Source organism: Raphanus sativus, chromosome 6 (assembly GCF_000801105.2).
Source record: "Raphanus sativus cultivar WK10039 chromosome 6, ASM80110v3, whole genome shotgun sequence".
In the NCBI taxonomy this organism is placed as follows: Eukaryota; Viridiplantae; Streptophyta; class Magnoliopsida; order Brassicales; family Brassicaceae; genus Raphanus; species Raphanus sativus.
In genome coordinates, this window is record NC_079516.1 from 518,557 (window position 1) to 542,729 (window position 24,173).

Below are 24,173 nucleotides of genomic sequence, written 5' to 3' on the forward strand. Positions count from 1 at the left end.
AGGTCCAGCCGTCGCAGGTTCTGAAGTTTAAACAAAAAAGAGAAGAATAATACTAGAAAATTGTTGACAAAATAAAATATATATCGTATGCTTGCATGCTGGGTAAATGTCACGGTGCATGCCGATTCCACGGCGATGTATAATAAAAAATCTGATCGGTACACAGATGTCGAAAAGTAGACGCATTTAAATAGATAACAGCTGTATCTATTTATTTATTTAGACCATCTCCGACCCACATCTATTTATATCTCTATATTTTTTTCTAAAATGGAGAATCTCTATTATAGAAGTGGATTTGCTCCAATGTATACCTAGAAAAATATAGAGGAATCTCACTTTTTACCTCTATATTTAGAGATTAAAATGACAAATCTCTATATTTTCCCCTATAAATAGAGGAACTCTATTATAGAGGCATACATTAGAGCAAATCCACCTCTATAATAGAATTTCTCTATTTTAGAGAAAAATATAGAAGTGTACATTGAAAATGCTCTTAATATAGTAGTATATATTCAAAAGGATCAGAATATATAACAAAAACACTGTTTTGTTCCAAGCAACAGTAAGATTTCATGTTGAGGCCTTTGGCTTTGCATTTCATAGTCTCTAAACATGTTTAGCAAGTTTACATTGTAGATTAAATTTGTAGAACATCAACGTAATCATCCTGAAGTCCAACAACGAGTGAAGTATGCAATACTCCCTCCGTTTCATATTATTTGTCGTTCTAAGTCTTTGCACACATATTAAGAAAACATTTAATTTTACATATTTCCAAAATAAAAATACTATTACCAATACACATCAACCAATATAAAAATAGAATAGAGAATATTTTCAATAAATTTTGCATTGAAAACCGAAAACGACACTTATTTTGAAACAAAAATTTTGCTCTAGAACGACATATAATTTGAAACGGAGGGAGTAATAAATAAAAACTGGACGAACAGTCGAGTGTTATCTGAATGTTGTCCAGGCCTGATGTTGTCATATTAGTTTAGACTAATCTTTAGCATCCAGTTTTTAGATAATATTAAGTAAACGAAAGTGCTGTCTTTCCATCTCGTGAAGCATCATATTGAAAAGAAGTTTCCAAGACAATTAAGGTTACGTGTAAAAAATATTTGCTAATAGTGTAGGCTCCTAAGTATTTAATACAATCAACCAAACCGGACAAGGGGCAACTATTATATTCTATTAATTTTTTATTTATAAGTTTTTCCAAATAGAAAAGATCTACACACCAAAATATCCCATTGAAATGCTCTTAAGGTCGTACCCTTGATCCCTTTGTTATAGGTTTGGTCACACGCATTGTTGACAGTCACGTGGCAATACTGGTACGTCTGTTTCGGTACAGCTAAATTATGCAACGTGTTGTAGTATAAGTGGGATTGTCATGCTTTCCTGCGGTCCCAAGCTTGTTGAAATTATAGACCTGCTCTGCTCCTTTATACCAAAGAGGACGTGTGTAACAATCCTGTGGCTTCACAAAAATATCAGTGGAAAAATTCAAAATATCTACGATCATTATTGTCGATTTGTTCTCATGGAGTATATAAACGGAGAAAGATTTGTTTTTAAATGTTTTCATATTGCTATCATATTCATTTGAAACTACCAGCTGTTCCCATAATGAATAACTTGCTCATATGTAGATTGCTGATGACAAGAAAAAGGTACTTGAATGTTCAAAAACTCCATATTTTTCACTAAATATAAGAAATAAGCTTTTAAGTTTCAAATGAGAACCTGTTACAAAAAAGAAAAGTTTCAAATGAGAACGACTTCAGTTTCGATTGTGTTTGATTACATGTTTTTAGACTTTTTTGCCGTGTAATCAAATCTAGAGGTCATACAGTTTGTTTTAAACATCCTGTAAACTTTTTAGCAAAAAAAATATTTTAAATCGTACTGAAAATCTATATTTAAGCCATTATACAATATATAAATTAACATTTTCACTATCAAAAACATTTGCATGTGATTCTGAATTTCTTTAGGTTATTATAACAAATTCTAAACTTTTATTTAAAATTTTAATAGTAAATTTATTTGCAATTTTGTTTTTAAAATAAAAATAACAACTAACAAATACTTTCGCAACATAATAAATTCAAAAGTTTATATATAACGAAATCTCGTGATGTAAATACTTTTATAAAGTTGTGAAAGTACTAAAACAGGAAATACGTCCCAAATATATATACATATATAAGAATATAATTCGTCCCAAGGGAACCAAACTGGAATTGTTTTAGAAATACTGGGTATGATCTCCAGATTCAAAACAAAAGAACTGTGTCATAGTAAATAAATATAACGAGGTCTTATATGACAAATACGGAAAACGTGGATAAGCGCCGAATTTGAGTCGTGGAGTGGAGGAGTCACCGAGGAAGCATCTTCCAGTATCCACGTGAGATCAAACACGTGTCGTTTAGTCTACAAAAGAAAAACAAGATAATTTGGACAGGCAGAAGTCAGATTCAGACACTTGAGACTGAGTGGGTCCGAGCAAAAAGGCGCGTGTTCCACTTCCACACTTTCTCACGGGCTTACGTAGACATCATTAAGTTGTTGTCACAGCTGGATGCGAGGGAGTTAGTGTGGTGCAGGTGCAGTATTATCAGGCAGTAATAGTGACATATTCTATTCCACGCCCGACTGTGGCGCGTGTGTCGCGTTCTGTTTTAGCTCGTTTTAGATTCTCTCGTGTGTTTGTGTGATGACGTCTTTCTGATCGAGAACAGAGAACTGACTGAAAAACTTAACCTATTTGAATCTGATCATCACTAGATCGTGAACATTTTTGTACTGTTTTCACGTGGCAAGAAAATTACAACTGGCCGATTTTTCAGCAGAGCATTGTGTTCACGTAAGTTCAACAATAGACGTATGTTTTGTAAAATGAACATTTCTGTACAGTTTTCACGTGGCAAGAAAATTGCAACTGGCCGATTTTTCAGCAGAGGATTGTGTTCACGTAAGGTTCAACAATAGACGTATGTTTTGTAAAATGAGTTTTTAGCACATTTTGACACAAATGTCTATGATATCATCATATCACTATGTTTTGTATTTTTAATTTAGTAAGTATGGGTAAATCTCTATAATATTATTTGAGAAGTCAGTTTCTTATGTGTCGCGCTCACGTTAATTCTCACGATGGTTGATTACATGAATACCCTTAATGAATTAATCTTAGCTATACCAAATTATCATTACTAAAAATTGTTTAGTTTCTTTTTTATTAATAAAGCTTTAATTATCCTTTTTATTATAGTTTATTTATTTTATCAACCCATATATAATAAAAAAGGAAATATCTATAAAATATATAGATTTTTATATACAAAAACGAATTTATTTTTTCTTAATTTATATTTTCCCTAAAAACATAAATAAAAAGTGAATATCTTAATAATTTACAAAATATATAGGTGTATATATAATTTACAAAATAAATAATTAAGATAATTTTTAAGAAAACATATTTTATAATGATTTTTTTTGATTAAATGATTTAAAGAAAATTAATTTCAACAATGTAAAGTGTTCATCTAATATCATTAAGAAATTTATAAATTAAAATTAAAATTTTACTAATTTTCATTTGTAAATTATAAAATGTATTCGCAATTCTAAACAAGTTATGATTTACCAATTATTAGGAATTAGTTGTCTTATAAATATTCATATATATACATGAATTTTCAAATATTATAAAATATGTTCATGAATGCAACTACAATATTTTCTGTGTGTTTCTATCTTTAAAAAAATAAACTTACCAAATTTTATAAGATTTATAAAATGTATTTAGAAATATAAAAGGATGAACGGATCTAAATTAAGCTAAAAGTAGTAATCCAATTATAATCTTATTAAAGTTAAAAGAAAACAGTTGTTCAATTTGAAATAATAGATGCGAAAACATACCCACAATGAAAATTTGAACTGTCCAAATATTAAGTTTGAAATAAGATACCTAATTAAGATGAAAACATATGTATTAATAATTATTATGATTTGATTATCTTATAAGTATTTATTCCCGTGCATGAGCACGGGAGAATCACCTAGTATGATATAATAGGATTTTATGAGGAAGAGGACTGCAATATTTAAATTAGTTTCCTCTTCACGACCAAAACTCACTTGTGATATTTATTTCTAACAATTCCCCAACAAATCATGGATTGACCTCATCTGCTATATATACTTTGTGATCGTGTTAGTAAGAACCAAGACAGAAAACGATGGCATGGACAAAATTTCAAATTTTATTTTTTTAAAACAGATTCTGAAAACACTATTTATAAGAAAAAGTTTTGTAACCTTTTGATATTTGGCGAAATCCCAAATGGCTAAACACAATATCTCGCGTCTAAGTAAAATCCTCGATTCCAAACTTGTATTTTGTGGGTCTTTGCTGAGCAATTTGTACACACTCCGTATAGTTTATCTTTATGATCTTTTTAGGTTCGATATTAACTAATTGTGTTTTTTCTTTGTAATTATACGACGAAGCATATATAGCGTGGTCGTATACACATCTTCGTGAATGGTGAATCGGTGTTGCGGGTGGAATCTGAGCACAAGTGGGAGACGAACATAACTACGTGTCGAAGATCCAACACTTATATCGACTAAGCATTGGAGAAATCATAAACAAATAAAAACACCTTAAATCAGTCGTCAATACCCAAAATATCTCGAGCATTTTTTGTTTGGTTGACAAAGAGACTTCTCAAACAATTTTTTTTTTTAATTATCTCAAAATATATTCTGAATTTTCTTTCTGAAATATACAATTAATTTTGCATGGACAGTGCGTTTCATTGAGCTGAAATATATGTAGTCAGAGTATTATATATGAATCTCCTTTATATATAATTCATTGTATATCTAGATTTAACGCCTCATCTACCTCTAAATACTACATAACCTCTAGCACAGAGAAAAAAAAAACAATTTAACACATAGTAGTATATAATCTTCTATTATACTAAACACTCTATTACATGTACCTCAGAGTGATTATTGGTTCGTAATTATTTTATGATCAAGTTGACAAAAGGATATAAAAGCCAGTAAAAAAAGATTCTTTTTTTTTTGTCAACTCAGTAAAAAAAGATTCACTCTTCCATTATTGTTGACCTCTAATTAAAATTATTTAACCCTTTGTATTTAATAATTAAATAAATACTAAAGAAATTTTTAAAAAGAATAAAACGAAGTGGTGGACCACATGCGTGTCAAGAAAGGCCGGTCGTTACCGTTAACAGTGTCGCCCTCTAATTGGGCCACGTTAGCGGCGTGTCCGAAAGAAAACGGCACACGTGTATAGATCGCACAGAACGAAAAAGAGGAATGAACGGCGGAGATTGTATAAATTACGTGCGGAACCTTTTTTTTTTCTTCTCCTTGTCTCTGTTCTTTCCCTTTTCTTTTTTTAAATCAAACCTTCGTTTTTTTAAAATCCCATTGCAATCTTTACTTATATATATCTCTCCATCTCAGTGATTGTATCTTGCTGCAGTCCCAACTCCCAGTTTTTTTTCTAGAATTAGAAGTTGTTATTTGTGGTGGTGGTGGTTGTGTTGAGATCACATGGCTGGGATTTGCTGTGGTGTTGTTGGGGAGAGTGAACCGGCTGCCCCGGTTGATTCAGTTACTCGAACTTCTCTTAAACGGAGGTTAGATCTACTCCCGTCGATCAAGATCGTCGCCAAATCCTCCGTCGCTCCTCCGCTTAAACGGCAGAAGAAGCGTGAGACACCGTCTCTCGTTTTGGCGCGGGAAAATCTAGATCTGAAATCGAACGTGAGTAGTGATAGGAAGGTGGAGGAGGAGAAGAATCTTAATTCGATTCCAAGCTCCGCGACGGAGGCAGAGAGCTGTTCCTTCTCCGACGATGCGCCTAAGATCGGCACGACGTCGGTTTGCGGGAGGAGGAGAGACATGGAGGACGCCGTATCCCTCCATCCTTCGCTTCTTCGGAATCTCCACTTCTACGGCGTGTTCGACGGCCACGGCTGCTCTCACGTCGCGGAGAAGTGCAGAGAGCGGTTGCATGAGATAGTGAAGCAGGAAGTCGAAGCTATGACCACCGACGGCGAGTGTTGGAAGGAGACGATGGCGAAGAGCTTCAAGAAGATGGATACGGAAGTTAGCCGGCGAGACTCGAGCACGAAGAGCTCGTGCAGATGCGAATTGCAGTCTCCTCAGTGCGACGCAGTCGGATCAACCGCCGTCGTGTCCGTGCTCACGCCGGAGAAGATCGTCGTCTCTAATTGCGGCGACTCTCGCGCCGTGCTTTGCCGTAACGGTGTCGCCGTCCCTCTCTCGATAGATCATAAGGTTGGTTGGTTAAAACTTAAAACTGACTGTTTATAAAATATCTACATCGCATTGGCTAATAAGAGTTTGTTTGTTATTGATGTAACAGCCGGATCGACCCGATGAGTTGAATCGGATCCAGGAAGCGGGCGGGCGGGTTATCTACTGGGACGGAGCTAGGGTTCTAGGTGTTCTCGCCATGTCTAGAGCAATTGGTGAGTAAATTCATTAGTCTATCTGTTAATTACTTTTTAATTACATCTCTAGAAATTAAATCTTATTATTATTTTTTTTGTTTTTTTTTCAGGTGATAATTACCTTAAACCGTATGTGATTCCGGATCCGGAGGTGACGGTAACGGATCGAACAGACGATGACGAGTGTTTGATCCTGGCGAGTGATGGACTCTGGGACGTTGTGACGAACGAGACGGCGTGCGGCGTGGCTCGCATGTGTCTTAAAGCTGCGGAAGGTGGAGGAGACTCTGAGACGGCGCACAACGCGTGCTCCGATGCGGCGTTGCTATTGACGAAGCTGGCTCTGGCGAGACAGAGCTCCGATAACGTGAGCGTTGTAGTGGTTGACTTGAGGAAAAGAAGGAATAGTCGAGTATCTTAATTAGTGCTATAATTAGTATAAAACATTAGATAAATTGTTTCATAGCTAATTGTATATTTTTGTTGATTTTGTTTTATATTCTATTTTAGGTCTCTTGTTTTAGTTTTTTTTTAAGCAGCTCTTAATTTCAGGCTAGGGAAGAAAAGGAGCTGATTAAAAAGTTACGTTTTAAAAATTTTAATTTGTCGTATTATATACGCGCATTTTTATTTCTCTTTGTGTTGCCAAGTAGAAATGTAAACAAGTATATTACGTTAAATTCAGAAAAAGATATCTATATTATTAAAAGCGAAGTATCCATATAAAATATTTCTTAATTTTGCAGTGTTATTTACACTTCTATGCCACTGACATTAATTAATACTTTCTATTTTAATATTTTATCTTTTCTACTTTGATTAATATGTTTTCCAAAACTAAATTTGAATTAAATTCACAGTTAAATAATATTTCATATTTTAATGCTTTGTCTTTTTTCACTTACATTAATGTTTTTCTAAAATTAAATTTGAATTAAATACACTTCATTAACTTCTCAATTAAACCAGTGTCAAATTCGAAAAAAAAACATTTTTATTGGACAAACAATTCATGGAAATTATAATATCAATTCTTCATTAAACAAATCTGAACAAAAAAATATTACCAAATTTGAACCGAAACTAGATAATATCCAAACAGATTTACCATTTTGGTATCTAAAGAACCATAACCAAACCTTATCCGAACAAATATTTCGGATATTCGAATGTCTTTAAATCATATTTATATACTTCAATATGTTAGCTATTTTTCGAGCTAATATCCAAAATATAAGTTATTTTAAGTTGTTTAAAATATTTGAAATATAAAAAAAAAATCAAAAGTAAACATCTAAAGTAGATAAATAATAATCAAAACACCAAAAATACTTAGAATATATATTTATTCTTCATCCAAATATTCAAGTTAAACCTACTTTAATTTTTAATTTAGGTATTTTAGCTTACATTACTCAAATTTACATGTTATATTTTTCTTAGATTTAAGGATATTTAAAGATATATAAATTTTGAAAATTTAAAAATAATTGAAACGGATTATCAAACCCGCAAAAATCCGAATCAAACCGGAACCAAAGTTTATAAATACCAGAATAGAGATAAAATCTTTAAACTCTAAAATTTCAAACCCGAATAGATTTTAACCGAATTCGAGTGGATACCCAAATATTCACCCTTAGCTTAGTCAATATAAAACGATCAAATATTACAAATATACTATTTAGTGTAAATAAATAAATGCTAAAAACTGAAAATTAATATCCGTGCGGTCGCACGGATCAAGATCTAGTACTGCTTAAGGCAATAGTGCTTGTTCTTCAACAACTAAGATAATTTTTTTGAATAAAACATTACCATTTACTACATGCTTTGATGTTAGCCGCTACGAGCTGGTTTAGCATGGGTGCTTCTACAGATTTAAATCCAGACCGGCCTGGTGAGAATCTCTACGTATCAGGTTTTTACTGGTATGGCACACTGGCATGGCGCAGCTTAGCGTGTGTCGTTTTAGTACATTCAAATGTTGTCATTGTTGTTAAATATTCAAGGATAATACATTTATAAAAGCACAAAGGAATCAAATTAACTTGGATGGAAAGATAACATTTTAAAATACTTTTTTGGAGGAGACTCAGCTGGAATCTAAGTAAAAGATAATTATTTTAATGTAAGATAATTAAGAGAATTGTCTGGCCAACATTGTAATGCTTAATTGTCAGTTAATGTTGGAATCAATCATTAATTAAACAGATTTGGAATAGTTGACTAATTTATACTAGTATCAACTAGGAAGGAAGGAAGGAGGGAAATACAAGAAAATGAAAAGGGATCATCAGATTCTTTTAAGAGTAATAATATCAACTTGAACAAAATTATTATATCAACTATGAAACCGTCCATTACTTGCCACTTGCCAGTTGCCATAATGATCAAATAATAAAATCTTCTTCCATTCAATCATGTTGTATAAACTACTATTCACAAGAATGTTTTGCAAGTTTACTAGGTATTAATCGGGCCTGTGTTATGCCGAGCAAGATGAGTGAGTGTTTTTACTCATCGACTAATCTCTCTTGTTATGTACTCTAATCAACAACCTGTACTTTAATCAACAATCTAAATGCCCTTGGATTAGGGTGACACGTTTATAATCTAAGAATAAAAATATCAATCAAAGAACTGTCAAGAACTGTCGTAACTCAAAGCTTTGGGATAAAAGTTGGATTAAACCAAACATGTACTACCAACATAAAATAAACCAACCCTATACTATAGTCCAATACGACACAGTTTGTCGAGATTTCACCATCAAAAGATAAGGGCTCAGACAAAAACTATTTGATTGCAATATGCATATATGCTGTTGTATACTGCTTAATGATGGATTTGTCAAGCTGTTGCCTGTTGGGTTAGTGGAAAGAGTGAGAGGGGGCAAAACAATCAGAGTTGGAGAACGACAGGGACACAACACAAGTGGATTCTAAGATAAGATTATGCCTACTTGTGACAATCAAACAAGGACACGTGTCTATTTGTCTATGTGAGATTTGGTTTAGAAGATTTGATGTTGACCTCTCTTTCTCAATTATTCTCCCCCCCCTTTGTTTCTCTCTACATCATAATGTTGTCTCTTCTCGTGTCTTATTACTTTGCTACTTTATAGCATTGAAGAAAATTACATCACATATCCTTCATCCTTGTGTTCCATTAAGCTATTAACTTTAACTACACTAGTTAGGTGTCGCAATAATTCTTTCATTTTTTGGGGGGTTACTTTTGTACATTTGTTCGTTGCTTGTCGCGCAAGTGTAAGCAAACTTGTATGTAGGCATAACGCAATTGTAATTTTGCATCTCTTAGAATTGATCAAAACCTTTTGAATAAACATAACATCTTCTCACTTGATTCAAACAAAACCAAGGTAAACAAACATGCAAACCGGTCGATAAACAAGAATCCATATCTGGAAATACCAAAAATAACAAGGGCTCAAAAACATTCCTAGGTGGGTCTTGGAGTGGCCCACTCAACCCTGAGGATGAGATTATCATAACCATAACCATTCAGTTTGTTGATCGCTCGCTGAGCGTCTTCTCTGCTCACGAAATTAACGAAACCAAACCCTCTGCTCATTCCCGTTTTCTGATCAATCGCCACGTAGACCCGCGTGACAGCTCCAAACGGGTGGAAGAGCTCCATCAAGTCCGGTTCACGCGTGTCCTCAGACAAGTTAGTCACACGCACAGAGTTCTCATCGTTCCTCCTCCTCATGTCCGAACCACCAGCGCTTCTATCCGCACCTGCTCTCATGCTGGGCGGGACATAAGCGGCCTTGCCAGTTCCGGGTGCGGCGGATGCGGTAGATGTTTCCCCCGTGGGTGGCTTGTCAACAAAGACATCCGCTGGTGCAGCTAGATCCTTGTAAGGACATTTTGATGTCCAGTGATCACCTTTCTTATGGCATGTCCTGCAAACCATGAGAACTCCACCACCTTTACCCAGCTGGGATAAACTGTCTCCAGCTGCCTTTGATTCATCCGCTTTGGTACCTGAAAATATTTACACACCCGTTAAACCCTAATGGAAGCACCAAATTAAAAAAAAAATCCAAAACATTTCAATAAAAATACAGTCAAATAATCAACATATGGAGGAGATATATCAAGAAACCCTAACTAACATTGACAAGGATCTTGATGACTGCTTCATTAACCTAACTTATACATCAAGCTAAGAACAGAAACAGGGGAAGCTTCACAGAATAAAATCTCGAAGCTTTAGTAAATTAAAACTAAAAGCTTCATGACTCATATAATATCAGACAATGAAATTAGGTTTGGTCCTAAAGCTAGAACATATTCAGACAATGACCAGCCAAAAAAACAGAACACGATCAAATGTAACAAAAATCTAAAGTGATTAGTGTTATAATCCAAATCATAAGCAAAGAACAATAATTTATAACGAGCCATAATAAAAGCTTCATGATACATATGTATCAGACAACGAATTAGATACGGTCCTAAACTAAGGCAGAACAGATTCAGACAATGACCAGACAAAAGACAGAACACGACCAAATGTCACAAAAAACCTAAAGTTATTATTATTAGAGTGTTAAATCCAAATCATAAGCAAAAGAACAATAATTTACCAGGAGCCCTAGGCCGTTCCAACAGAATCTCCTCCGTCGAGACCATCGTGAGGCGGCTGCCAGCAGCGTCCTCGTTAGCGGCGTCTCCGAACTTAGGCCAGCTCCTCCGCTCCATGGCGCGTTTGTTGAGACGCGCGGAGGCCAGCTTGCGGACGCGCGACTTGGTGGTGATCTTGACCTTGCTCCCTTCGTCGTTGAACTTGTACTCGATCACCGTCTTCAGCCCGTTCCCGTCGGGGCCGATCACTTGCTTGGGAGGGAGGAGGAAATCGAGGTCGTCGTCTTCGTCCATCTCTCCCCATCGGAACTTGCTCGTTTTCTGCTGGGGATCGATCGTCATCTTCTTCCTCTCGTTTCGTTTTGGTTGATTCAAAATGCGTGCGCCGCTTAGGGTTTCGTTTTCTTTGTCTGTGTGCTCCCGGTAAACTTGTCTCTATGACTCTAAACGCACCGTTTTTGGTTCTTGGAAAGTAATTAAATGTTTTTGTTTCTTTTTCTTAGCACGACGAGGTCACGTGTTCGGACTTTTGGGCTTTTTCTTCTAAAAAGTTTGTTTAAGGCTTTAATGGGCTCAAACACTCTGTTTCAAATCCCCTTTAAGATCATTAGTATAAATTAACCTCACCTCATTGTATTATTAACCGAATTATCATTTCCTACGTAATAATACTATTAGTCATTTTTACACCATATAATTAAAAAATCTCTTCTTAACTAATTACATATACTGTCACTCTTTATTAAATTATAGTTTAACATAATATATACTATATGCTTCTTAGTTATTAGATAATAAAACCGGTTTAATTATTAGAGAATAAAACCGATTATCTAATATCAAAAATTCTATATCAACCTTTTTATTTCAATATCGCAATACTCATTTGCTGACATAAATTTCTATATCAACCTCACATATATAAACTAATCTATATCAATGTCAAAAGTTTAATTATTAGAGAACGAAACCAGTTATCTAAATATGTTAATGTGTTGAAAAATCTCGAATGAGTATCACAATATTATCTTTTAATTATGTGATACTAATAATTAGAATAATTTTAATTCTATAGCTATGGCGTATATGAATTAGCGGTCAGCAATATTCCATCCAAAATTGTCCTATCCATGCCATCAAATTGTTTTGGAATAACCGTTTTAGTATGATTCGTTATAATCTCTTTTGATTATTTTGTGGAGTCAAAGTTTTTACAATATTATTCGTTATAATATTTATTGATTGGTTATTGATTTATTTATTTTTGGAATCAATTCGTAATTTTGCTTTTTTTATATTCTAAAAAAGTGAATATAACGTTTAACTCAAGGCATAGCTAAAATTTTGTAATCAATTTTTGAATTAATTCATAATTTTTATCTAGTGAGTTTTGAAAATCATCAAGTAATTTTTGTCAATTAGGGTCTTATAAAAAAAGTTAGATTATGTATCCAAATTTGTTCTGGATTGATTTATTAGCATTCTAGTGTTAAGCAAATTTTAGCTATGTAATGTAGTGCAAGTTATGGAATATTAATTAATGAATATTTTATATAATTGTAGCGATTTGCTAGATTAACCTTAGACCTGTATATTACATATATAAATATGTAGTCGAAAGCACATATCCTCACCACAGTCTGCTTCTCAAATCATCATTACTAAAACATTCTTGCTATTTAACTTTGTAGCTGATTTGAAAACTTTAAGAATGTATTACTACATCCATACTCTTATATATTAGAAAGCTTTCATTATACAAACATGCACAATTTCGTTCGATATTTCATTATATCTAATATTCGTGACTAAAACTTTTAATTTTTTAATATCTATAGATTAGAAGCAATAATCTATGTTAGTCACTCACTTTGCGTAAAGCACGGATTATCACCTTGTAAAATAGTATGCGGGCAGTAGATGATGATGTGTCATAGCACTGGACAGAGATGAAAAGAATGTAGCAACCAAGAAAGTGCAGCAAACAAACACACTCTGTAACTGGAAGTAAAACTTATGAATACTCTAAATGAAAGGAATTAAAAAAAATAGAATGTCGTTGATGGAACAGTAGAGGTTATGGAACAAAACAAAATGGAATGGAAAACTGCAGGAGAATATTTTAAAAACATAAATGGTAACTTTAAGGAATTGAATGGAATGAATTAACTATAACTTTTAAATTAAATTATTAAGATTATTCATAATATAAAAATAAAATGCAATTGTCTGTAAAATAAATTTCATCAAAAATTAATAAACAATGTTCAAGGAAAACAAAAATATTTATTTAAACCTTAGTTAAATACTAAACATCTTTATTATTGAAATTAATAACTAAAGCTGGGCTGTAACAAAACATAGACTCAATTAGAATTTTCAAAATTTTAAATCTTAACAAATCTACTAATTGACTGCAGATTAACAAGTTAGCTAGATAATATCTAAACATAATTAATAGTATCTAATTTTGTTCCATTCTATTTCATTCACATGTCTTTTTTATTCTGAATGTCTTATAAGTATAAGTATAAGTATTGCATTCATTTTGTTTCCATTTATTCCACAAGAATTATTGGAATGAATTTTTTTTTTAATTCCACGTAACTGGCAATTTTATTTTGAAATCAATAGGAATTGGCCATTTTACAAAGTTTTATTCCAAAAAAAACTCAATCCAGTTGCAACCACAGAGTTTAGTTTCTACTCTAGGAACTCCTTTTCCTAGTTGTAAGTGATTTTTTCACTTAAAATAAAACGAGACACAATCTTGATCATATGCTCTGCCTTCTTGTTATATTAATGATGGAAAACAGGCCCAATTACAGGCCCGCATACGAAGTCCAGCAAGGAGTTTTGAAGATGTTATTTCTTTTTGTGTAAACAGGTCCGATTCCAGGCCCGCATAAATAGAAGAGGTCGAGACCAGATTTGAGCATCCGATTGAAAAGACAGAGAATAGCAATAAAGTAGGTTTAAATTCTAAACAATTTGTTTCTTTCTCTTCCTATTCTCTTTCATAAACTGCAACATAATGTTGAGAATGTTGAAAACAGAAAAGTCATCAGATTCTACCATCACTACCAAGTTTGGACGTCGTCCTCCTTCTACCTATTCCATGAAGATCCAAAGCCTCTCTCAGCTCAAGACTCTCTTCCCCGGTACCGACGGATACAAATCCCGTGCCTTCTCTTCCGGAACATATAACTGGAAACTGGTAATATATCCCACAGGAAACCAAAAAGACAACGGGAAACGGTCTGTTTCAATGTACGTTGAGTTAGATAGCAAAAGCGTCTCGTCCACTGTTTTGGCGTATCTGACCTTCTTCGTCTACAACAAGAAAGAAAACAAATACTTTACCATTCAAGATGATGAAGGAAAGCAGTTCAATGCGGTAAGACCCGTGCATGGGTTTCCGCAAGTACTTCCGCTTGATACGTTCAACGATCCTAAAAACGGATATGTCTTTGATGGAGATGAGTGTGAGTTTGGTGTTGATGTGATGGTTCCACTTACCAACTGGGAAGTTGTCTCCTATGCTCAGGTACTTCCGCTTGATACGTTCAATGGTCCTAAAAACGGATATGACTTTCATGTAGATCGGTGTGAGTTTGGTGTTGATGCGATGGTTCCACTTACCCGCTTAAAAATTCTTTTCCACGTACAAAAATTTCTCTAAGTTGGAAAAGCATTGCTACGTATCAAACAAAATCCCAGTGGGAGAATTCGGGCCTTTGAGTGGCAAAAAAAAAAAAACAAAACTCTCTCTACTTGAGTTCGCCCTAATTTTCTTCAGTCTCTCCGCCGCCGCCGTTGGTGTGCGTGTGTGAGCTTTACTTTTTGCTTTCTCCCTTTCTCTTCGGTTTTGATTTGCTAGCTCTCTCTCTTTCAGTCCTCGTCGACATGCCGCGTATTCTGGAAACCTCTTGTTCCTCCTCCGTGTCCTGCTCATGAGGGAAACCGGTGTGAAAGGTGAGAGCTTCTGGAGTATAGGTGAGGCGAGTCTTCCGATCTAGAGAAGTTAGTCGGCTTTTGGGGTTGATGCTCGTCGGATTCGTTTTCTCCTTAGATCTCCGGCGAGCTTCTGCGATTGACAGCGCGTGACAGTGTGTGGCGTCTCCTCTGCTACAGATCCGTTCTTCAGCTGCGTTTATTGTTTTTTTTAGACTCGTCAGCAGAGAGGGGTGGTGGCGTGTGACTCTCACTTCCGCTTGGTGTCTCGCCGGAGGTGACTCACGTCGCTGTCTCCCAGGAGGTTTCTGTGTGGTTCATCCACATGGGCGTGTGCAGAGCTTGGGTCTCTTCGTGTGTTGGGTCCTCGGTTCTGATTCGGCGCGTGCGTGTCTTCAACAATGGCGTTTTGGGTTCTGAGTCGTCTATGGCTTCATATCTGCCGTGGTTTGGTTGCATCCTCCTTGTTCTGCTCCGGTCACGGCTCCCCCGTGTTCCTCTCTTGACGCGTCTGTCGCGAAGACCCGTCAATGAGTCTACGTGTCCTGTTTTTGGCGTCATCTATGCGTTTCAGATCTCGGCGTGTAGGGATTGCTCCTCTCGAGTCCGACAGTTTTCTGGTTCTCAGGAGCTGTCCATGGCGAGTTCCCTCTCTCCTATTGGTCATTGGAAGTGTGTGGATCTTGGTGGTCTCCATGGGTTGAGCGCAACTTCCCGACACTAGAGCCTCTCCGAGTTTCTAGTGGTTGTGTTTCTCTCGGCTCGTTTGCAGGTTCGGACCGGTATCACGTGGTGGTGCAGCGGTCTTTCAACCCACTTTTCTTAGGTATCGTTTTTCTCTTCTTTAGATTTCTCGGTATTGTGCTTCATTGTCTACGAAGAGGCTTTTAGTTGGTGGTTCGGAGGTGACTTTCTCGATTCTCCGTGGCGCTGAGGTGTGGTTTGGTGGGCTGCGCCAATCTCTAGCTATAGTTCTGACGAGAAAGATCAACCAGTTGAGGATGGCGGTTCCCCTTAACAATACGGTTGGACTCGATCGACAGTGTCTATACTAGACGGTATGAAGACAGAAGCGTTACGTGGAACTCTCATCTGTGTGTCGGCGATTATTTTGAGAGTAAGTGGATCTATAGTGGTCGGCTTGATTTCGGTTAAGTTGGCGTCGTTGGCCGCGGATCTATGGCGATGATAGGGATCTTATAAGAACCCTTGAGACATAGATTTTTTCCCATCCACTGTATGTTTGGCTTTTTTCTCCATGGTCTTAGCGATAAGCCTAATCTATTTGTGTAGTCCACTGTTTCTCTGAAAACCAGCCGGAGGTTTTGTTCCGGTGCTCCTTTGAGTTGATTATAAAAAGTAACTAGATCTTAAAAAAAAAAAAAAAAAAAAAAAAAAAAAAAAAAATCCCAGTGGGAGGAAGGGATTGGGTGTTTAAGTTGTATCCTAAAGGCCAAAACACAACATGTTCCGCATGGTTGTCCTTCTTTCTGCATATAGCCGATGGTGAAACAATGAAGACAGGTGAGGAGATTTACGTGGAGTGTGATATGCGAATTCTCGACCCGTCTGGATGCGACCACTTGACTAAGAAGATTAATCAAAGGCTCAGCAACTCTACCACATATTTGGGCTTGCATAAGTTTGTGTCGTTGGCTCATCTTGAGAAGGCTTACTTGGACAAACAAGATTCTTTGGTCGTAGAGGTCCAATTTAAAGTTCTTTCTACCACCAAATACTCATGAAGATCTACAACACACATCCATCGAGTTCGCATTAATCAGTTATTTATTTATTTAGGAGTGATGTTTTATTCAGATTCTGTTTTTTTTATATTTATTGTTTAGAAGAAAATTTATTTAATTGTCGCCATTTAGCTTTGTTTTTAAACAAAAAGTTTAAAGTCCATATCAAAAAAAGAGAAAACCTGTGAAACCCAACGAAATCAAATCGGTTCAATAATTTTATGGACAACAAAAGAAATTTAGATCCTTCAAATTAATATTAATTAAAAATTTAAAATAAGTATTTTTATTAAAAATATTATAAGTAACTTTCATAAAATGAACATTAATTAAAAATAAGTATTTTTGTTAAAATATTTTAACATTTTTTGCTATTTTATATAAAATTACATATATTTCAAAAAAAAGAATCGGCCCCTTTTGGAGGGACATTAGATTAAACCAGAAACCGAGATATTACTGTATGATAGTCTACAGCGAAGCTTTAGATAGAGTGTTAGGTTACTTGCTCACGGTCTGTGGAGTTATCCTCTACAGCGAAGCCAAGAAACGAAGCAAATGAAAAAAAACAGAACCTTTGTTTTTATTTGTTAGGTCCCTCAGGTAACACACAAGGCAAGTTTCTTTTGCTGTGAACAGAACTCACTTACACAGGATCTCTGGTCCAAAAAAGCAAAGGATGTGTAAAGCAACACCAATGGTCCATATACCACTAGCAACCATTTAGAGGTCTTCTCAAATAAGTGGTTTAACCTTTTCTTTGTTCTCTATTTTTTTTTACGGATCTTACAGCTTTTGTGGTAGGCTGTTCTAAGAGTAACTTAGATTTTGTCAATTCTTTACATCTAGCTTTGTGATATCAACATTTGCAACACTGACTAATTAATGAAAAAGACAAAGGCTTTTTCTTTCACCTCTCTCTGTCTCCAACTTATGTTCTGTAGTCAGGCAAAGTTCTGTAGTGATAGCTGAATGTATCTATCTGATTCATGGTCGCATCAGCAAACGTTTCACAGGTTGGATTCATATTCAAAAAGAGCCGTTGATTCGTCAAGCAGAAAACTGAGTAGAAAGGAAGTGTCTCCTCTGAGTAATTCTCTACACAATCATCATCTAACATTTGAAAATCTGAAAGTAATGCCTGATCCCTATCTATTATTAGATCGATTGTAAACAAACCGGAAACCCGTTGAGGATGGATGGTTATTTTTCTCACTGGTTCCATCAAAGACCGGGACTGTATTGCAATGACTGTTATATTAATGCTAAGTTTATATGTTGATCAAGAGATTATTCAAGACTAAGGATAATTAAATGAGACCATAGATAATGTGAGCCATATTCTTCTGGAACAATCAACACTTGAATGTTATCCAGAGAACAAGAGAGCAATACTGGCTATAATGATCCAGCCAAGCAATGATAAAAGGCCAGTTGTATATATGTGCATCAGTGCATGTACCTATGAAAAGTAATGTCACAGGACTTTATTTATATGTAGTAGTAAATTTAAGTAAGTGTCTAATTGGATTTTTTGTTAATATATAAAACCAAAAAATCAATAAATTCATTGATCTACATAGTAAAAAAAATTCAAATCCTTGTTCAAGTATATATTTATGCCATCTTCTTTTAATTAACACTAAAATCCACATAAAACATTTAATTGAATTGATGAGGAAATCTGTTTGAACATATTGTTGGTCGAAACCTGTCAACAACACAAACAAAAAAAAAAACGTTTCCAATAAAGTAAACCGGGTTAACCGGTATAAATGAAATCGCCTAGAGAGTGAGAAACCTCCGTCCCGAGCGGCGCAAACGCCAAAATCACAGAGAGCGAGGAAAAAAAATTGCGATCTCCTTTTTTTTTTTTGCAGCCACACCGCCACATCTGTGGTCATCACCAGATCGCTCTCGCCGCTCAAATCTAATTTCCGGTAACGTTTCACGTTTTCTTTTACAGTCGCGTTTCTTCTTCCAAACTCCGTGAGAGTCGTCCATCTACAATGTCTTCTCAATCGTCTTGTTTGATTAGGCGTTTACGTGCGATAACCCAATTTCGCGATCTTTGATGCGATGAGTGTGTCGCAAAATCGAATTAGGGTAAAAAGAACAGTGGATCTAGTGTCAAGAGCTAACCCTAAATTACTTAACTGTCATGCATTTGCAAATTGATATGCAGTTTTTGTAATGGTTTCGTTGAGATTCAGACACTAACCAGAGGTTTAGTTCTGTATTAACGACATGATGTGATCTTGTGTCGGGAAGGGACTAATGTTTTTTTTTTTGATACAAGTCCTGTAATGTTTCCAAGTAAAGCAATTGCGATTTAATTAGGTTATCTAGTGGTGTTACATCACTAACCAGACATGAACTTATGTTTTTTTTTCCTTCGCTTGTCTTAATTATATAGTGAAGAGAGTTATGAAGGGGAAAGCTGCGTGGGAACCTGAATACCACAGAGTATTCGTGGAACTATGCGTGGAGCAGAAGCTGCGTGGCCACAAACCCGGAACGCAGCATTTACTTGAACCTTTTCAACAGAGGACAGGAGCAAGGTTTAACAAGAAGCAGCTTAAGAATCATTGGGACACAATGTGCAAGCAGTGGAAGATTTGGCGTAGGCTTGTGAATTGCAGCGATATGAAATGGGATCCTGAGGCTAATATTTTCCATGCCACTGCTGATGACTGGGCCAACTATTTACATGTATGTGCAGGACCGGGTCCTGAGCATAGCTAAGTGAAACATTGGTGTCTATATAGTACTCACAACTTTTGAAAAATAAATTTACATTACATTTTTTAAGAAATTACATTACCTTTTTTTTGGTGTTAATTAAGGTTATGCATGATATGATTTGTTGTTTGGATTTAATCATAGGTGAATCCTGATGCTGGGACGTTTCGGTTGAGTCCTCCTTTATATCTCAAGAAGCTAGAGATTATCTTTGAAGGCAGTCACGTAGATGATGAAGGTGGTGGTGGTGGTTCTAGCAAATGCAAGAGGAAGCGTAGAAGCATACATCATCATGAAGAACAAGAAGAAGAAGAAGAAGAAGATGATCATGATGTTGATGTTGATGATGATGAAATGCAGATAGCGTCTAACTTCTCGACTCATCATGATATGCAGCAGATGGAGTCTAATTTCTCCACGACTCATTCCAAAGGGTACTGGTCTCCGGCTACACACGAGCTGTTTCTGGACTTGTTGGTCCAGGAGACTTACAAAGGAAACAGACCTAACACACATTACCCAAAGGAGAGCTGGAGACTGATGCTTGAGACGATCAATCAAAACACTGGGAAAAAGTACACAAGAGCTCAGTTGAAAAACCACTGGGATTGTACTAGGAAGGCCTGGAAGATTTGGTGTCAAGTTATTGGCTCTCCTATCATGAAATGGGATCCAGATACTTGTACTTTTGGTGCATCAGATGAGGACTGGAGAATCTATTTAGAGGTAAAAAACAATACTCCCTCCGTTTCAGTAAGATAGATGTTTGAGAAAAAAATTGTAAACTTCAAAAAAGATTTAATTAAATTATTATTGGTTAAAAGTTATTGAAAATTGGTAATTACAAAAAGTAATGCATTTATTCTAGTGATTTAATGTGTTTTTTTTAATATGTATGAAAACACTAAAAAAAAATCTATGTTTAAGGAACATAGATAATATTTTGGTAAGTTTTTGGAGCTTTGGACAAGATTAGAAACTTTATTTTTTTTTCTGTTTTTGATGTGCAGGAGAATCCTAGAGCTACACAGTTTAGAAGGAAACAAGTTCCTTGTGCAGACAAACTAGCTATCATCTTCAAAGGAGTTATTGAGCCAGGAAAAGCTGACTTCCGTCCTTACCGCAAGAAACTGTATGATCACTCCGAGTCACCGCAGCTACTACATGACCCAACTCCACTATCAACTCTCTACATAAACGAGCCAGGCACAGGAAGTGAAGATGGAGATGGGGATGATGATGAGGATGCTGATGATGATGATGATGATAATGATGAATATGATGATGGTGAGCCTACTCATACTCCTCGTCATCGCAGGAGACTTGGTGGTTTTGCAGAGTCTCGGTTACAAGATGTTGAGATTAGAACTCCGGTTTGTAACTCTTTGGAGGCTAAGAGGATGAGGGAGAGTCCGTTGGCGGCGTCGTTGGCTAAGAAGCAATGCGAGTATACTATTGGTGAATGTATTGAGCGTTTAGATTCGATGGAAGAGGTTGAGCAAGGGAGTGATCTTTACATGTTTGCGTTGGATTTGTTTTTGAGGAAAGAGTATAGAGAGATTTTCTTGCAGCTGAAGAAATCGAGTTTGAGAATCTCTTGGTTGCTTAGGCTTCAGGCTGGCCGTCCTACTCATGCTGCCTAAGATCATCCTTTTTAACAATGACCTCTCCCTGCTTATGTGTGTGATTAAGCAAAACTGTTTATTTATCTTTTCAGTAAGGACAGTGTTTTTTATAATGGTTGTTGGTAATATCTAAACTATGTTGGGAGTAACCTAGAGCAATGTATATCTTTTCAACAGCTTGAGTCTTTGAGATATTAAGTTATTAGTGTTTTGTTTCCAGTTTTTGAGTGTGGTTAGGTATTTAATTGTTTGGTTTCTTGTGACTGAAAAAAGAGTCAAATAACCTGAAAAGTAACCTGAAAACTTAAGAAGATTTTCTCAGGTTGTTTACATTTTTACTTTCTTCTTTGTTCTTCTTACTAAAAGTAATTATAATTGGAATAGAAATGAGATTTCAAAACCTTTTTTCATTTCTGAAATTGATGAGTTAGAATCTGATAGTTAGATTTGTTTAATTTGTTTGAAACTAACTATATTTGTTCCGTTTCATATGTTTTACACATGATGACAACGTGGTTTCAGCTGTAACAATTTCAAAACGTGATAATAAATTGTTTAAACTAAACTATGGTTTGGTAGACCTGTAATAACAAAAGCTGGTGAAATTTCTTGGATTTTTCTGTTTAAGGAAAGTAATTCATAGTCTCCTGTTCATCAAACTAGTAAAAGACTTTTAATGGAAAGATAGTGGATGTACTTTAGCTATTTGATTGTGTCATACTTTTTGTGAAAAAGTATCTTGACCGATATATATATTGAGTAATGAACATTTATTATTTATGTCAATAACTACAATGTATTTTCTGAACAAATGTCAAAATATTATTCAATCAAAAGTATAGGTAGATTAAACACTTCTTTGTGTTAGAGTTTGTGGGACTCAATAAATAAACTCCAAAATTAATACGCGCCAGGTAGGGGTCGAACCTACGGCCTTCTGCTTAGGAAACAGACGCTCTATCCACTGAGCTACAGGCGCTCTTGAACATGTTTTCTACGTTATATTATTCGAACGTAGCCAACCCGTGTGTGGACCAGAAAAAAGACTAGAATAAATTTGTCGTATTATTCCAAATAGTGTACTAATCAAATCACTCTTAAATCTATTTACATAAAATCAATAATCTTTTCTTCTGACAAAAATGAACCGCAAGAATCAAGAGTGGTGCCATTCGCTTTACTCCAAATCCAATCCAAATACACCATATTTCACTCTTACTCCTTTATTCTTCAGTGCCCACCCCAAAACCAATAGTGACTCTCTCTAATCTATAATACTCTTCCTCGTTGTCCTCTCACAACTAGGCAACTGAGTCTGTCTCTGTTCTCATCGCAGCTTTATATATCCTAGGAACTTCTCATCTGGTCGCCTTTGCTGCTGCTTTTGTCTTCCTACCACCGACCAACTTTTACAGATTCTCATAGATTCTTCAAACCTTTGAGTCCTTGTCAGATTCGAGGGCCGGTGTTATATGCTTTGATATCTCTCACCCAAATCAGGTTCTTGATTCCTTCGGTATACGATTCTTGATTTTACCTTCCCTTTTGTCATTTTTTTCCCACTTTTGATTCTTATCACTAAACTCCTATATATAAAAAACCTTACATATTTTCATAATAATACCACAAATCAATCCTCAAGCTTCCACTCATACACACACAAAATGGACTTCTTTGAGCTATGTTTGTAGTTTTAACTCTTTTTTTTAGGTTTTAGTTATGGAGACTCTGCATCCACTCTCTCACGTGCCTATTTCTGACCACCGGTTAGTTGTTCAAGAGATGATGAGCTCAAGCAGCGTCTGGACTAAAGAAGAGAACAAGATGTTTGAACGTGCCCTTGCTATGTACCCTGAAGACTCGCCCGATCGCTGGTTCAACATCGCTTCCATGATCCCTGGCAAAACTGTTTTCGATGTTATGAAGCAATACAGCAAGCTTGAAGAAGACGTTTCCGACATAGAAGCAGGACGTGTCCCCGTTCCTGGTTACCCTTCAGCAACTTCTCCCTTATGGCTTGACCAAGACACGTGTCGGAGACGACCTAGCTGGGGCAGAGGATCTGATCACGATCGTAAGAAAGGCGTCCCTTGGACAAAGGAAGAACACAGGTTAAGATACTATATTAACTTTATGCAAAGTCACCCTTCCTAGGTTTCTTGTGACACAAGTTATTCCCCTGTTTTTTTCTTAATTTCTATGTTTCTTGCGGAACAAGTCACTCCCCTGTTTTTCTTTTGTCTTGACATTTCTCTGTTTTTTGTTCTCTGCAGGAGATTCTTGCTAGGGCTTCTCAAGTACGGGAAAGGAGACTGGAGAAACATATCGAGGAACTTCGTGGTGTCGAAGACACCGACGCAAGTTGCCAGCCACGCTCAAAAGTATTATCTGAGACAGCTCTCAGGAGCTAAGGATAAGCGCCGGCCAAGCATCCATGACACCACGACCGTTAATCTTCTAAACGCCAATCGCAACCGTTCCTTTTCAGATCATAGAGACATCCTTCCGGATTTGTGGTTTATTGAAAAGGATGATGCCGAGGAGGGACTAATGTCTATGAGTCCGAATCTATCTTCAGCAAACCTGTTTTCTCCATTATCATCTCCCTTCTATGATGCCGTTCGATTTGCTGGAGCAAATGCATTCAGTGCCAGAAGTTAAAGTAACATATACTAGTATCACCAACGACCAAAATCAAAAGTTCTAATGAAGCTGAGTTGTGAAACGGCAACTAGCATATTATAAGCAAGAGTCCGAGTTGTTAATATGTGTGTTTTGTGTTATGATCTTGTTTTTACCTGAATATTGTGACTGTATATGTGTGGTGTGTGTTTCAAAAAAAAAAAATATGTGTGGTGTTTTTATGCTTACGAAATCTCTAGTAAATTATAATATATACGTTTTCTGCTTCATTAACTATAGTTGTTAATAAGACTTGTC

General features: G+C 35.8%; 5 protein-coding genes and 1 non-coding gene across 8 annotated transcripts; 4 read left to right on the forward strand and 2 right to left on the reverse strand.

Annotated features, from left to right (window-relative positions):
* Window positions 1-5,496: 5,496 nt before the first annotated feature.
* Window positions 5,497-7,181, forward strand: LOC108813579 (protein phosphatase 2C 37). The gene is made up of 3 exons (XM_018586166.2): window positions 5,497-6,375; window positions 6,464-6,569; window positions 6,662-7,181. Exons 1-3 carry the CDS (start codon window positions 5,626-5,628, stop codon window positions 6,970-6,972), a joined length of 1,167 nt encoding a protein of 388 aa, XP_018441668.2. The 5' UTR covers window positions 5,497-5,625; the 3' UTR covers window positions 6,973-7,181.
* Window positions 7,182-9,889: 2,708 nt separating this feature from the next.
* On the reverse strand, window positions 9,890-11,620 carry LOC108806462 (uncharacterized). The gene is made up of 2 exons (XM_018578586.2): window positions 11,170-11,620; window positions 9,890-10,564 (listed from the first exon to the last, which is right to left on the reverse strand). Exons 1-2 carry the CDS (start codon window positions 11,507-11,509, stop codon window positions 10,017-10,019), a joined length of 888 nt encoding a protein of 295 aa, XP_018434088.1. The 5' UTR covers window positions 11,510-11,620; the 3' UTR covers window positions 9,890-10,016.
* Window positions 11,621-14,120: 2,500 nt separating this feature from the next.
* On the forward strand, window positions 14,121-16,484 carry LOC108805847 (ubiquitin C-terminal hydrolase 12-like). The gene has a single exon (XM_018577810.2). The coding sequence runs from the start codon at window positions 14,202-14,204 to the stop codon at window positions 14,847-14,849; it is 648 nt and encodes a 215-aa protein (XP_018433312.2). The 5' UTR covers window positions 14,121-14,201; the 3' UTR covers window positions 14,850-16,484.
* A 2,165-nt stretch (window positions 16,485-18,649) lies between these two features.
* On the forward strand, window positions 18,650-21,452 carry LOC108813607 (L10-interacting MYB domain-containing protein). 2 transcript variants are annotated; one of them, XM_018586205.2, is made up of 4 exons: window positions 18,650-18,806; window positions 19,283-19,578; window positions 19,753-20,334; window positions 20,619-21,452. In XM_018586205.2, the coding sequence occupies exons 2-4, from the start codon at window positions 19,294-19,296 to the stop codon at window positions 21,249-21,251; spliced, it is 1,500 nt and encodes a 499-aa protein (XP_018441707.1). In that variant the 5' UTR covers window positions 18,650-18,806; window positions 19,283-19,293; the 3' UTR covers window positions 21,252-21,452. The 2 variants fall into 2 exon arrangements, with proteins under 2 accessions (XP_018441707.1, XP_018441708.1); XM_018586206.2 differs by lacking the exon at window positions 18,650-18,806 and adding an exon at window positions 18,830-18,972.
* A 687-nt stretch (window positions 21,453-22,139) lies between these two features.
* On the reverse strand, window positions 22,140-22,212 carry TRNAR-CCU (transfer RNA arginine (anticodon CCU)). Its single transcript has one exon. It is a non-coding gene; the product is annotated as a tRNA-Arg (tRNA).
* A 213-nt stretch (window positions 22,213-22,425) lies between these two features.
* On the forward strand, window positions 22,426-24,145 carry LOC108807571 (transcription factor DIVARICATA-like). 2 transcript variants are annotated; one of them, XM_056988321.1, is made up of 3 exons: window positions 22,426-22,749; window positions 22,944-23,344; window positions 23,507-24,145. In XM_056988321.1, the coding sequence occupies exons 2-3, from the start codon at window positions 22,953-22,955 to the stop codon at window positions 23,892-23,894; spliced, it is 780 nt and encodes a 259-aa protein (XP_056844301.1). In that variant the 5' UTR covers window positions 22,426-22,749; window positions 22,944-22,952; the 3' UTR covers window positions 23,895-24,145. The 2 variants fall into 2 exon arrangements, with proteins under 2 accessions (XP_056844301.1, XP_056844299.1); XM_056988319.1 differs by having other exon boundaries at window positions 22,426-22,733.
* The last annotated feature ends 28 nt before the right edge of the window (window positions 24,146-24,173 follow it).